The sequence below is a fragment of the Chiloscyllium punctatum genome, chromosome 1, assembly GCF_047496795.1.
Source record: "Chiloscyllium punctatum isolate Juve2018m chromosome 1, sChiPun1.3, whole genome shotgun sequence".
In the NCBI taxonomy this organism is placed as follows: Eukaryota; Metazoa; Chordata; class Chondrichthyes; order Orectolobiformes; family Hemiscylliidae; genus Chiloscyllium; species Chiloscyllium punctatum.
This window is the reverse complement of record NC_092739.1, coordinates 17,625,531-17,639,613: the sequence shown is the minus strand read 5'-3', so window position 1 is coordinate 17,639,613 and position 14,083 is coordinate 17,625,531. Positions and strand designations below refer to the sequence as shown.

Sequence of the window (14,083 nt, the reverse complement as noted above, 5' to 3'; positions counted from 1 at the left end):
AGATTCTGGATTTAAGTTTGCTTGCTAAACTGGAAGGTTTGTTTTCATTTTTTCACCATACTAGGTAACATCAGTAAGCCTCTGGTGAAGGACTAGTGTTAGGACCTGCTTTCTGTTTGTGTTTAGGGTTCCTTGGGTTGGTGATGCCATTTCCTGCTCTTTTTCTCAGAGGGTGGCAAATGGGTCCAAGTCAATGTGTTTGTTGATAGCGTTCTGGTTGGAATGTCTTGCTTCTAGGAATTCTCATGTGTGTCTCTGTTTGGCTTGTCTGAGGATGGATGTGTTATCCCAGTTGAAGTAGTGACCTTCCTCATCTGTATGTAAAGATATTAGTGGTAGTGGTACATGTCTAGCTATCACAGTTAGTCAAACAAAAAGCTCTGCCAACCATCCAACCCAAACTTTGGGTCCGCTACACAGATGACACCTTTGTCATCACTAAACAAAACAAATTAGAGGAAATCTTAAAAGATTGAAAAATAACATAGGATTGTCATAAAGAGTGCTATATTTATGTCAAGTGTCAGATTGTACAGAAATTGATACCCACGTATCCAGAGTGACGTCAGTGTTGTTTTACCTTTTCTTTCCTCCTGCTACGTCTGGATATTATCTCAGCAATTGAGCATGAAATACCTATTTACTGGTTTTTCAGCTTGTTTCAGATTACTTTAATGATCATAATCTTGTGATCCAGAGTATAAAGCCTTTGGACAACTAGGAGTCTGCTGCAGAGCTACTGCCGCAGTTCCCTCAGTCTGACCGGATGGAGGCCTTTAGGTCACAGGAACATAGATACAAATCTATGACCTCAGATTAGAAGTAGACTGTTTCACTGCTCAAACCTCCAATGCTATTCACTAAGATCATGATTGTCCTGTTTGGGTTTTGAATTTACGTTCCTAGGTCACAGTAAAACTTGATTCCCTGCTTAACAAGAATCTATCCATCAATAAAAACGTTGAATGACATCACCTACATTGCCTTCTGAGACAGAGAATTGTGAATCTTTGAAAGAAAAAAATGCTTTGCATCTTGTTTGGTGAACATAGAATGCAAAATTTTTTTTCACTTCATCCATTATTTCCTTATTATCTATTATTAATTCCCCATTCACTTTACTTGCTCTTCTTTAAATACCGATCAAAACTCTTGCTCTCTATTTTAATGTTCTGAGCTAGCTTCCTCTCAGTCTCTAATGTCTTTCTTATGATTAACTTTTAGTATTTCTCTGTTATTCTTTATATTCTGACCAGTCATCTGACCTGCTACTCATCTTTGTGCAATTCTTTGCTTATTCCTTAAAGTTCATGCTTTCCTTAACTTAATAAACAAAGGATGGTGATTTCTTCCTTTTACAGCTGTTCTTCATAATAAATATTCTGAAAGCCCTTCAAGGGAGCAATTGATACTTGTGGCCTCAAAGCGAGAGCAGTCCTGCTCCAAGAACATGGGAATGTGGGTATAACTGGCTAGCTCAGCATTTTTTTTACCTATCCCTAAATGCCCTTTTGAAGTGAGTGCCTCACTAGGCCATATTTGAGGGTAATTAAGAGTCGACCACATTGTTGTGGATCTGAAGTTGGATCAAGCAAAGATGGCAGATTTCCATCTCTAAAGAACAGTAGTGAGACATAGGATTGTATGATAACCAACAGTGATGATATGGTTGTCACTGGTCTAGTTTTCAATTCCCATTTTTTTGTTTGATTGAATTGATGTTTCACCACTCGCCATCATAGGATTTGAACCTTTATCCCAGAGCTTCAACCTGGGGTTTTAGATTACTGTAATCTGGTTACAATGCGACTTGGCATTGTACAATTACAATTACAGAAAAAAGCCAATTTACTGCAGCCAGAAAAGTATCAAGCATATTTTCAGAGGCTGAAAGTTGTCTTAGTCAATGATACAATATTGTATGCCCCAAATTTCACTATGCCTTTCAAGGTAGCAATTGTTTGACTTGGGAATAAGTCCTATTTCGAGGAAATTGATTGGGAATATAAAGGCCAGAATGTAAATTACCACCAGCGGATAGTGTACTGCAAGAAGGAAACACTGGGATTACTGAGTACAAGTATATTTTCACCATGGAATATAGTCATCACTTGAAATTTTATGATACGTTATTGGCCATTTCATAAATCTGACTAATTTTAAAATTTGTTGTGATCAGTGGATGAGTAGGACTAGAAAAGCAAACAGTACTCTCCTCCAATCTTGGTCTCCACACCTTTGAGACGTGTAGCTATTTTATAAGAGGTCTGTTTGTGAGAGTGAATAGCACTGAGTTTCTGTGGGTATTGCCAGAAAGCTAGGGACAAATGAGCCAAGAATTTAAGCATTTTTACACATATCTTCCAACTTCTAATTTCCAAACTGTTGGCAGATAAAGTCATAAAGCAGTAATTCTCTACACTTGCCTGAAAGGTCATGATCCTTGAAGCTTATGGAATTGTATCGTGATTGTCTGATCTCGTCACCAGAAAGTGAAATCTGCTACCCTTGTGCTTACAGCTAAGTCAAAAACGTTTAATTACTAGCTTTGATAAAGAAGGGCTTTTGGCCAAGGGCTTAATTTCTTTTTGACGAGCACATTCAACATTTCTGAAACATTTTCCATGATTAAGGTCTAGGATGTCTGCTGTTCTGCAATTTGTGAGGTCCCTTTATATTTTGGAATGCTTTCAATATCTGCTCAAATAAGATTCGAAGCCAAGTCCTATTCGCTTTTATATTTCAGCCATTTCATTTATCTTTAAAATTATCTCTTGGGCCATATCCTTTCATTTCTTATCTTATTAAAATCTAAACCATTTCTCTCCAATACTTCCACGCAGTCTACACTTCGAGAATGTGTATGTTTGCGAATACCAATCAAATGCACTTTGTAAAGAATGTAATAGTTTTAAATATCTAGGACAATGATTCACAATACTACTCTTCATGCTTTGCAATAAAATGACTTGAACTAAGAATCATTTGTATTGTTTCATCTACATTAAAGCGCACGTAGCTGGTAAATAAAAAAAACAATATCTTGGGGAAAACAACAAAAGATTATAACATCCCAACCAAAACCACAAAGGTTCACTGACAGAGTCTAAGCATTGCATCTAGATAATGTGAATCTCAGTGTTCCTACAAAGTATAAACTTCTCTACCGAGGAATTGACTAGTTGGAACTCCACATATGGGAACATTGCTGAAGAAAGCAAAAGCAAGATGGATATCTTTCTGGGAGATACCAATCATGCATTAAACAAAAGCCACAGAACATTCATGAGTATTTTGCTTTTCAAATAAATTTGAAAAGGATAATGTGGCTGAAGCAGTCTATGTTCATATGGAGCAAGACCTGGATAACATCCAGACTTGGGCTAATAAGTAGCAACTACCATTTGTTCCACACAAATGCCAGATAATGACTACGTCCAACCAGACAGAATCTAACCATGACCGCTTGAATTTCAATTGCATTAAAATCACTGAATCCCCCTCTTTAAAAATCCTGGGAGTTACCATTGACCAGAAACTGAATGACCAGCCATGTAAATGCTGTGGCTGTAAAAATAGGTAGAGATTAGGACTTGCCTCCTATCTTCCAAATGCCCGTCAATCTACAAAGCACAAGGAATGTGATGGAAGACTCTCCATTTGCCTGAATGAGGATAATCCAACAATATTGAAGAGACTTAACACCATCAAGGACCATCAGCTTTTTTAGTTAGCACCAATCCACCCCCTTCACCACTGACACACAGTGTTAGTGTTATGTAGCATGATACACTGTCATAGCTACTCCAACAGAATATTCCAAGCCTGCAACCTGGACCCTCTAGGAAGACAATGGTAACAAATGCATAGAAATAGAACCATCTACAAATTGCCCACCAAGCCACTTGGAAATATATCATCATTCCTTCAGTGTTGTTGGGTCAAAATCCTGAAGCTCCTTCCTTCTCAGCACTGTAGGTGACCCTATGTTTCAAAACTTGCAGCAGCTCACCACCACCTTATCCAAGGAATTAGAGATGTGTAATAATGCTGACCCAGCAAACAGTATCCATATCACAAATAAAGAATAATTAATTAATTGGCTCCCTTTTAAGGTATATAAGGTTGAACACGTTGGAGGCCTGCAATGCAGTTGAAGAACAAATATCCCACTAGTCATCACAGGGCAATCTGAAGTGTGAGAATGAAAGCCAGATCAATGAGAAAATAATTTACAATTGCAGAAACCAGTCATTTCTATTGTTTGTATGGCCATAATTAATAGCTTATTAGCATATGTACATATATAATTGCATAGATGTTGGTGAAGATGTTTGCTTGCTGGATGTAATGGAACATATTTGACCATTTTGATGTTGGTTATCAATGAGTTTAATTGTTGCTGTATTTTAATTATTTTCTTTTCACAATCTATTAAATCTGGAAGCATTTTCTGTAACCATTTGAAATTTATGCCCATGTTAAATCAAAATCAATTAACTTCATTAACAATAATAATCTTCTAAATGAATCAATTTGTCCTCTTGTAATTCACAGGTCAAAAGAACTACAAGTAAAGTGTCTTCTAAAGATAGTAACTCCCATATCTAATCGAAGTCTCAGTGGCTTAGGTTAAGAAAAATAAAATTATACTCTCCAATTTAAAGGAAAACTCTGATGAAACAGAAACAATTTGTATAGTATCCCAATTATTTTTAAATGAGGCATGAGTTTGAATATTCAGAAATAGAGATAATCTAAGAACGGTGAATGCAAAGTTTGTTGAAAACTGATTGGCTTACGGCATGCTAACTCCACTTTTAAAATGATAAATACCAGATTAAGAAAATAAGTTGAGGAAAAGAACATAAAAGTTAGTAATAACGAAATGAAGAAAGAGAAAATTGAAAACAAAAAAAAATCACTATCTCACTAAGATTCAACACCTAAAAAAATTAGGTATTGGTGAAACAGAAATTAAGTGGTTAAAAGGAGGAAGCATATAAACCAAACGAGAAATCAATCAAAGGAGAAAACAATGATAACTTGAAAGCTGCACTAAAGGTAGTACAACAGTTTGTTATCGATTGAAAGAGGAAAGAAAACCATAAAGAATATGACTTTTTTAAAAAGTTAGTTAGATGAGAGTAAAAACGAAGTAATATGTCTTGTGGTACCAAACTATGTATATGATAAGAAAGTCAGACTAAACTCTGAACCAGCTGGAGAAGATCGAAAACATTCTTGTGCAAATCCCAAAGGAAAAGGTGGGCAAAATGTGTTCCCTCCATGCAATTAAATCTAATCCTGGAGGCAGTGGGAAGGACTTCATGAAACAATGATAATCCCACCAATAATTCTCAATGACTACTCTTAAAACCTTAAGCAAAAGATATATCCAAACAAGATAAAAGGAAAAGTAGAAAATGTTTGATCACAGTAGAGCAGTATATCTCTTTTGCTAAGTGTGGTGAGGATGAATGGAAAAGAAAACTTAGACTCAGACTTTTAAATGGAGCTATCTAAAGATCATACAAATTATAACAGAGATTGGGAGAGTTTGGTTGATGAATTGGGAAAACTAATGTGGAGTGAAGTAGGCGAATGCTTTCAAAAGGTGAGATTCAAAAGGCCCAAGAAAAGGCAAAATTTTTTAATTATTCTGAACTGCATTAGTAAACTTTTAAGGTGATGGACCAAGAAAGTAAGGCTAGAAAAACTATTATAAATCATTCTCTAAGAAGCAGCCATATTTTCTTTTGTATAACAGCTACCGTGGATAACTTTTCATCTCAGTGATGAGAAAACCCAGGTCTTGTTGCACATCTCCCTTCAATATCAAGGATATTTGTATATCCTTTACCTTACAGATCAATGTGTGTTTTATCTTATGGTATCTAAAGAGCTTCAAAATTTTATAAATTATAGTCTCATTGAATGCAGCACTGCAGTTATTACTTTTGCCCTTTATGAACTGTTCTTTGTATATTGACACTATGATTAAACTAAACAAAAATGTTCTGGACAAATAATATATAATGCCAAAAGTGTTGTGATTGTCATCAGCCAATATCTTCCAGTTTTCCTGCAGGTGGTATTTATATTTTTTAGTTGTAATCTAAAACGAAAGAAACCATTGAAGAGCTGACTTCAGGTCAGACTTTTCTTTTCTTCATTTAATTTGTACAAGACTTCGAACAATCAAATTATGTGCTGGAAATATTATTCACTTTCAAATATGATTTGTATTGCAGTGAATCGTCTTGGGGACATTAGAAATGACAATGATCCTAACTCTACATATGAAGGTGACAATAATGTCCTACTACAACAAACCAGCAACTACCTTCTTGGATGGATTAAAGCAAAACACCAAGGTTAGTTCAATATCATCTCACAGGTCATTCATTTTCCACAATAGTAACATAATTGTTGTACCTATGTTAGAAGCATGTAAAATACTAAACTCACTGTACATCATAGGTTATAGGGATAAAAGGTATTTGTCTTCTGATCCACAGAAGATATGGATGTGAGAAAGAAACAGAATTTACATTTTATTTGTTTAATTATAACCAGGTGATTGTAATTGCTGAGCTTATCCTCACATCTTTTTTGAACAAGGGCATAAAGTTTGCAATTTTCCAATCTTCTAGCACCTTAGTCCAGGGAGAACTGAAAGATTAAGGTTAGTCCCCTTATAAGTTCCATTCTCATTTCCTTGAATATCTTTGATGATGTTCATCAGTCCCAAGCCTTGTCATTAACAGTCTCTTCAACAATCCTTCCTTATCAATTTTAAACCTTTTAATGACAGAGGTTTCTCTTCTCTCATCATGGTTTGCATCATGGCATGCATTTCTTTGGTAAAGACAGTTGCAAAGTTGATAACTCACCTCAGCCATGCCTCCTGCCTCCAAACACCTTTTGATTCCTACTTCTTTTTGCCACCTTCTTTCCTATTTATATGCATATAGAAAATCTTAGGATTTTCTTCTATGTTGGCTGTTAATCTTTTCTCATAATTCCTCTTTGCTTCTTAGATTAGATTAGATTAGATTAGATTAGATTAGATTACTTACAGTGTGGAAACAGGCCCTTCGGCCCAACAAGTCCACACCGCCCCGCCGAAGCGCAACCCACCCATACCCCTACATCTACCCCTTACCTACACTACGGGCAATTTAGGATGGCCAATTCACCTGACCGGCACATCTTTGGACTGTGGGAGGAAACCGGAGCACCCGGAGGAAACCCACGCAGACACGGGGAGAATGTGCAAACTCCACACAGTCAGTCACCTGAGGCGGGAATTGAACCCGGGTCTCTGGCGCTGTGAGGCAGCAGTGCTAACCACTTTTTCCATCTCTCTCTGAAGCTCCTGTATTCCTATCAGTTCTCAAGTGACACCTGACACCTGCCATAAACTCACTTATTCTTCTTCATTTTAATTTCTATCTCCTTTGAAATCTGGGAAATGTTGAATTTGATTGTCCTAGCTTGCTCTTTTGAGGGAAAATACCTTGACTGTACCCAAATCATCATCTCTTTGAAGCTAGCATATTGCTCAGTTAGATTTTGCTGCCAATCTTTTGTTACTATCTATCTTCTCCCTCTCCATTCTTGAATCAACAAGAGTTTATTGGTCAGCATTACTAAGACTAGCTTTTCAATACTAGATTTGTTGATTAAATTGAGATTTCACCAGCTTCTATGATGGGACTTAAACCCATGTCCCCAAAACATAGCCAGAGTCTCTTGATTGCAATACAAATACATTAGCAATATGTCACCATTATCCCCAAAAGCAGGTATTGCACTTTGATTGAAACTTGATTAACTAGTCAAAATTAAGGAACTAAATAACAGAATTTTCTTGAGTGAATGGAAAAAAAGAGCAAAGAAGGTTGAGGGGGGAACCTAACAGATGTGTACAAAATGGTGAGGGTATGATGATACTGTGGCTTTTTTAATAGGTATTTTTATTGAAAGAAAAAAGATGTTTTAACATTTTTTACAAAATTACGAAGTAACACAAACAAATATAAACACTAATATGCAATTAAATATATACATAAAAGAAACAAATAATAACCAAAACACAACAAAAGAAAATAAAAAAAACTCAGCTATCTACTAATCTATCCTACAAACAACCAAAGCATAAAATAAGATATCTTCCATTACTAGTTAGAACTAACATAATAATTAAATAATTACGTATGTACTCAAAATGGATTAACATCAAGTCATAATGAAACCCGTATTTATACAAGATTCCTCCTCCGGGGGGACCCCGGACCAGCCAGAACCACTACCACAGCTTAGACAAAAGCCCTTGACAATATGGCCAAAATGTCTGTGTCTATATAGTTCAGAAAGGGCTGCCATATTTTATAGAATAATTCAGTTTTTTGGTGCACCATATTTGTGAGGAAGTCAAGGGGGATATATTCCATGACTAACCTATAGATACTGTGGCTTTAAGAAGTTATTTTATCCTGTTTTTGTTTTGAGAGGTTTTAAGACAGAGATAACAAGTGTCGAGTTGGAATGCCAGTAAAGTAAATAGCTTGTGAGGCCTTGTTGTTTTTTAAAGTTGGAACAATAAAAGCAGTCTGGATGGGAGTGGCCAGCTCTCACAGACCAGGATTATTCATTTTTTTGGCTTTGAGTTTCAGCATCAGTTGTTGTTGAAGTCTGAACAAGGTTTGAAGCTGTAGTAAGGGGGTCCTGGCTGCTAATCTCTCTGAATTTTCACTTTATGTTTTTTCTCTCTTTCTGCTGCTGGGTTGTATGTGAGAAAATTGGATTTCTGAATTTGCCTTTTTACCAAGGGGTGTGTTGATGGAATGTTACTATATTGAAATAGTTAATTAGTAATAGTTACTGTATCTACTATTCTGTTCAATTTTCCAATAGAGTTAAGTTGTTCTATTCTTCTTCCTTTTGTTTATTTTAATTATAATGTTTAAATAAATTGTGTTTTGCTTAACGTTGAATATTTGACTAGTCATAGAGATGTACAGCATTTATCTTTAAAATAAGTGAAAGTTAGGTTCTAGGCTACCTTCTTAAAATATTTTGAAGGGGCCTGGTCTTGTCCATAATAAGGGTCTTTGATAGAGGAGATAGGAAGAAACGTTTTCCCTTAGTCGAACGGTCAGTGGCCAGATGGCATTGATTAGAGATATGAGCAGGAGGTTTAGAGGCGATTTTAAGAAGACACTTTTCACTGGAGGGTGGAGGACATCTGGAACTCATTACTTAAAAGCAGAAGAAGAGACATCCTCACAGCATTTGAGAAGTATTCAGATGAACGCTTGAATTGCTGTAACAATCAAGGCTACTGGCCAAGTTTGGGAAGTGGGATTGAAGTAGATAGTTGCTTGATGATCAGCATAGACATAATAGACCAAAGACTACTTTCTATGCTGTAAAACTCAATGACTCTGTGACTCTGATTCTATGATTTGCTTACCCACTAATCTTGAAAAAAAAGACAATGTGACATTAAACAAAGACATAAGCACACAAGATAATTTCAAAAATGGGAACAATATGGTTTTTTATTAACCAAAGTCTTTAGCTTCTCTCAGGTATAGATGTTAAACATGAAGCTAGTTAAATCTGAGGCAAGCTGTTTAATAGTTAACTCAAATTCTGCACAGAGGTGAAGTTTGTAGATGTTAAGGTCTTGGTGACTGGTCATTGTCCAAAGTTGTTTTTTCACTGGCCACTAACTTCAAGATTGAAAGAGACACGGAGAAGGAGGTTTGCAGTTTTCTTACTGTTTTTTAGTTCATATTTCTTTGTCTCTGCCTTGCTGCTCAAAGCAGCTGTTAATATAGGTCAATTTGTGTATTTATGAGACTGTTCCTTCTCCTTCCGGACTGAATACTCTGCGAGTAACCTTTCACCTCCCAGCATAATATGCAAATTTATCCTGTGTGTGTGAATGAAAAAGAAATGAAAATTTCATGACGCTGCCTGAATTGAGTGAAATAACTCCACTGAGGCTGGTATCCTGCCACCAAGTTGCCCTTTATTTACACGTGCACCGTGCACAGGGACTCTGACCAGCTAGCTTAGAGCCAGTCCCTTGAGTGAGGAGAATTCCTGAGACCCCTGTTTATATCTGTCAGCCAGTGAAGATCTAGATCCCAGGAGGGAATCTCTCAGTTTCGCGATCAGTCAAAAGAATCAATAGGAATGAGGTCTGTATAAAGCAAGGTTACCAGTTTAATAAAATAAGGCAGCCTGGTGTAGTTTTGTCCAGCAACACAGAGGTTAAAGCTTCTATGTTCTGTGGCGAAACTGCGCAATTACAATTGAACAATAAACAATTTTTATGTTTTTAAGAGACAATACAGCCTTAGTTATAAGGAAAGACCAATCAAATGTAATAAGGTGACATGATTGACAGCAGGTTAATCCAATGGTATTTCCTGAGAAATTATTTTGTCTTACTCGAATCATCATCCCATACTTGCAGTTCAAGGTTAGTTTGAGTGGTCAGTTAATGTCTTATGATTCATTTTATGAAGACTCCATTGTCTGCTTTACCTTCTAGTTCAGCTAACTCAGCAAAGCAGAAATGCAGGTTCACAGTGTCAAATCATAACTTGAAGCCATTTTGTTGTGTTATTTTAAATTGAAAAGCCATTTTGGTGTTAATTAGAGCCTATGAGGACTTGTTGCTCCTGACAACAGCCTAAATTCAAATTTAAATTCCTCACCAGGACTCCCTATTTGGCCCAGATTATTAGCTGCAGTCAAGGAACTCATCCTCAGCGAAATCCATGTGGCCAACCTCATTCCAATCCCTAGTTCAAGTCAGCTGGATTTGGTCTTCAGGTAGCATTGTAATCTCAGTCCTGCTGAATCCATTTATTCCATATGAGTTTGCTGCATCTGCCTTACTCATGGTCAGGTGATTACAGCAACTGTTTCAGATCAGAATGTGTACTTTGTCAATCTATTTTCTATCCATAAAGGTTTGACAATAAGATGATGGAAGTTTGGTATTGATAATCCAAGTTAACTGTTATGATAACAGTTTTTAAGATGTGGGCATTGCTGCAAGACTGGCATTTATTTTGTATCTTAGTCTGAAAGGGCATAATGACTATAATGACTTCATTGTCTCTTGCCATTTTTTTTGTTGTTGATATGACTGAGTGGCTTGCTCTTCACTTCAAAGTGCTGTGATTTAATGGTGTGGAACAGTAATTTGAAACTGTTGTTAGAGTGTGGACTGCATTAGGCAGGTAGATTTCTTTACCTGAAGTGAATATTTAGAACAACCTGTCAGTTTAGTGTTACTGACATCAGTGTCTTGCTTTCAAATTTTTTTCTGATGGAATTCAAACTACCATGAAAACTCTAAATATGACCATCAATAGATTATTATTTCTGGCCACTTGATCCAGCAACATAACTGGTCAATCAGTGTACCATGAAAAGAACTTTGCTGTATCAGTTTTATGAGAAGTTGCTTGACTATATTGAAATAAACATTTTGTGAAAAGTTCTGTAAACCTACTTTAAGGAATTGTGATAATTTTATGTCTTGCATAATGATTCCCCTTTTAGAACCGTTCATATACTCGTAGAGATCAGAGAACTAGCTAGCTTTAATGAGCAGTGTGTGACCATAGATCTGGGTAGGTTTTTTAAACCCTGTGTCAACGATTAGTTTTTTTTTTCAATTTTAAGCTGGACTCCAGATGCTGAATTGTTTCATCTTTTGGAAATATAGTACATGTATTTTATGGTGATTAAACTATATTTAAAAAATCAATGTCATGTCACAGTTCAAAAGTGAAGAATATTATAAAGATCGACTGTGATAATCCAATTGGATATGTTGTTATTCCAGAATATGTGCCCTTTTCAATGTAGTTAGCCTCCTGATTCACTTAAACTACAGATCACTGCTACCTCTTCCCACCTCCTACTCCATTCCTCCTATCATGCCTTAATTGGCCAAATTTGGTTAGAGCTTGAGAGGTAAACTGTATCAGAGTATTCTTTGGTGCCAACTATTATTATTATTATGATGACCCCTAAATATGAATTTAGGAGGTGCTTGGACGTGTGTATTCTGGCACATTATTGCTGCTCACAGCTGGAAATGCACTCGATTTTGGTATTAGCTAACTGAGGCCAATTTCTGTCAATTTAATACATTTTGTTCTAAATTTTGTTTTAATTTTCTTAACGTTAGATCATGTTACTATCAAGTCCCCATTGCAATCAGTTGACTTTCTGGAAGATTTGAATTCTATTCTTACCCAAGAATTTACAACAACTAATGATGAATGTCTGGACTGTTCAGGTAAGATATAAATTAATTTTATTCGTTCTGAACTTGATGTTTCAACCAGGCTAGTTTTGAGAAAGTGATTGCAGTCACTTTTTTTTTCAGAATTCCATGAATCCATAGATAGACCTAGAAACTCTAATACTCTAATAGAATTCTTGTATAACTAATTCCTGATGTATCCATCTACAGGCTGTCAGTTCACAAGCATCAGTCACAATCTTGAACAATCCACCATTTCAGTGAATCTTTTGCATGCTAGCTATTTTTACAATAAAGCTTGAACTTACATAACATAGAAAACATTCCCTCATATAGATGCACAGTGAATTGATGCCGAACAGAGAAAGTAAATGCTGACAGTTTTTTTTTAATCCACTTGCTGGCTGGCTAGCATTAATTGCCTGTCCCTCGTTGCCTTTGAACTGAGTGGCTTGCTAGACTATTTCACGGGGTGTGATTTGGAGGTGCCGATGTTGGACTGAGGTATACAAAGTTAAAAATCACACAATACCAGGCTATAGTCCAACAGGTGTATTTGGAAGCACTAGCTTTCAGAGCATTGCTCCTTCATCAAGTGGCTGTGGAGTCATATTCCACATCCACCTGATGGTGGAGCAGCAGCATGAAAGCTAGTGCTTCCAAATAAACCTGTTGGACTATAACCTGGTGTTGTGTGATTTCTAATTTCAGGGGGCAGTTGAGAGTCAACCACATTGCTGTGGGCTGGAGTCACATGTAGACCTGACCAAGTGATGATGGCAGATTTCCTTCCCTGAAGGACATTAGTGAGGAGGATGGGTTTTTTTCTGACCATTATCAATGATTTCATGGTCCTCAGTAGATTCTCAATTGCAGATTTTTTTTTAAATTCAAATTCTACCATTTGCCATGGGTCCTCAGAACATGAGCTGCGTTTCTGGATTAATAAGCTAGCCACAGTACCACTTGGCTATCACCTCCCTCCTACAAATGAGAGAGATCTAAGAAGCATGTCTTCAGGATGGCCTTGAAGGATGTGTAATATTAATATGGAGAAAATGCCAGAGTATGAATTATAGGTGACAGAAGAGAATCAATACACAAGATATTGGGTGCAGTTGAATAGTAATTATGGGAGCAGAGCTTTGGACATGGGGGAAGATATGAGAAGACAACATAAATGAAGGTAGCTGATGGGTAAGGCAACTTGGTATTGAATACAATGTGGACAGCAGGGTTTGATGAGACTGATGATCACGAATGATGCACTGGAGGTTAGCCAAGAGAATATTGGAGTAAACAGGGTTGAAGAATGGCAGCATTATAAATTGAAATTTAGTAGCAGTTGAACTGCTGATACCCAATCCTCCTCCTCACAGCCCACTTCTTCCACACATTGCAATTTCATCTGGCTTGCAAGCTGCTGATGTATTTCTTGATTGCCCCCACCCTGCCCCTTCCTTCGCTCTAGCATTGTACTTTCCTTCGACACCCAAAAATGGAACCTGGCCATTTTGTAGAGAAACAGCAAGAAATTGAGAGTCACTCAATTTCAGACCTGCACCCACCAGATGAGATTAAAAAAATTATAAATGTATCATAAAGATGGAATATGAGTATGGTGAGCCATCAGAAATGGGTTGAGTGCTGTGTGAGCAAAGTGCAAGGATAATGCAGGTATCAACTTGCCAGAGGGTGACACCTGGCACAAGTGATAATGAAGAGGACTCATGAGCACTTCAGTGGTCTAGGCAGATTCATGTGCTCAATTAAATG

General features: G+C 36.8%; 1 protein-coding gene across 1 annotated transcript in view; it reads left to right on the top strand.

Moving 5' to 3' along the window:
* acox3 (acyl-CoA oxidase 3, pristanoyl) overlaps window positions 1-14,083 on the top strand; it is a 197,628-nt gene that overhangs the window by 109,075 nt on the left and 74,470 nt on the right. The window contains exons 12-13 of the mRNA XM_072573388.1: window positions 6,255-6,377; window positions 12,230-12,340. Coding sequence (XP_072429489.1) covers window positions 6,255-6,377; window positions 12,230-12,340 — 234 coding nt within the window. The remainder of the gene's footprint in view (window positions 1-6,254; window positions 6,378-12,229; window positions 12,341-14,083) is intronic.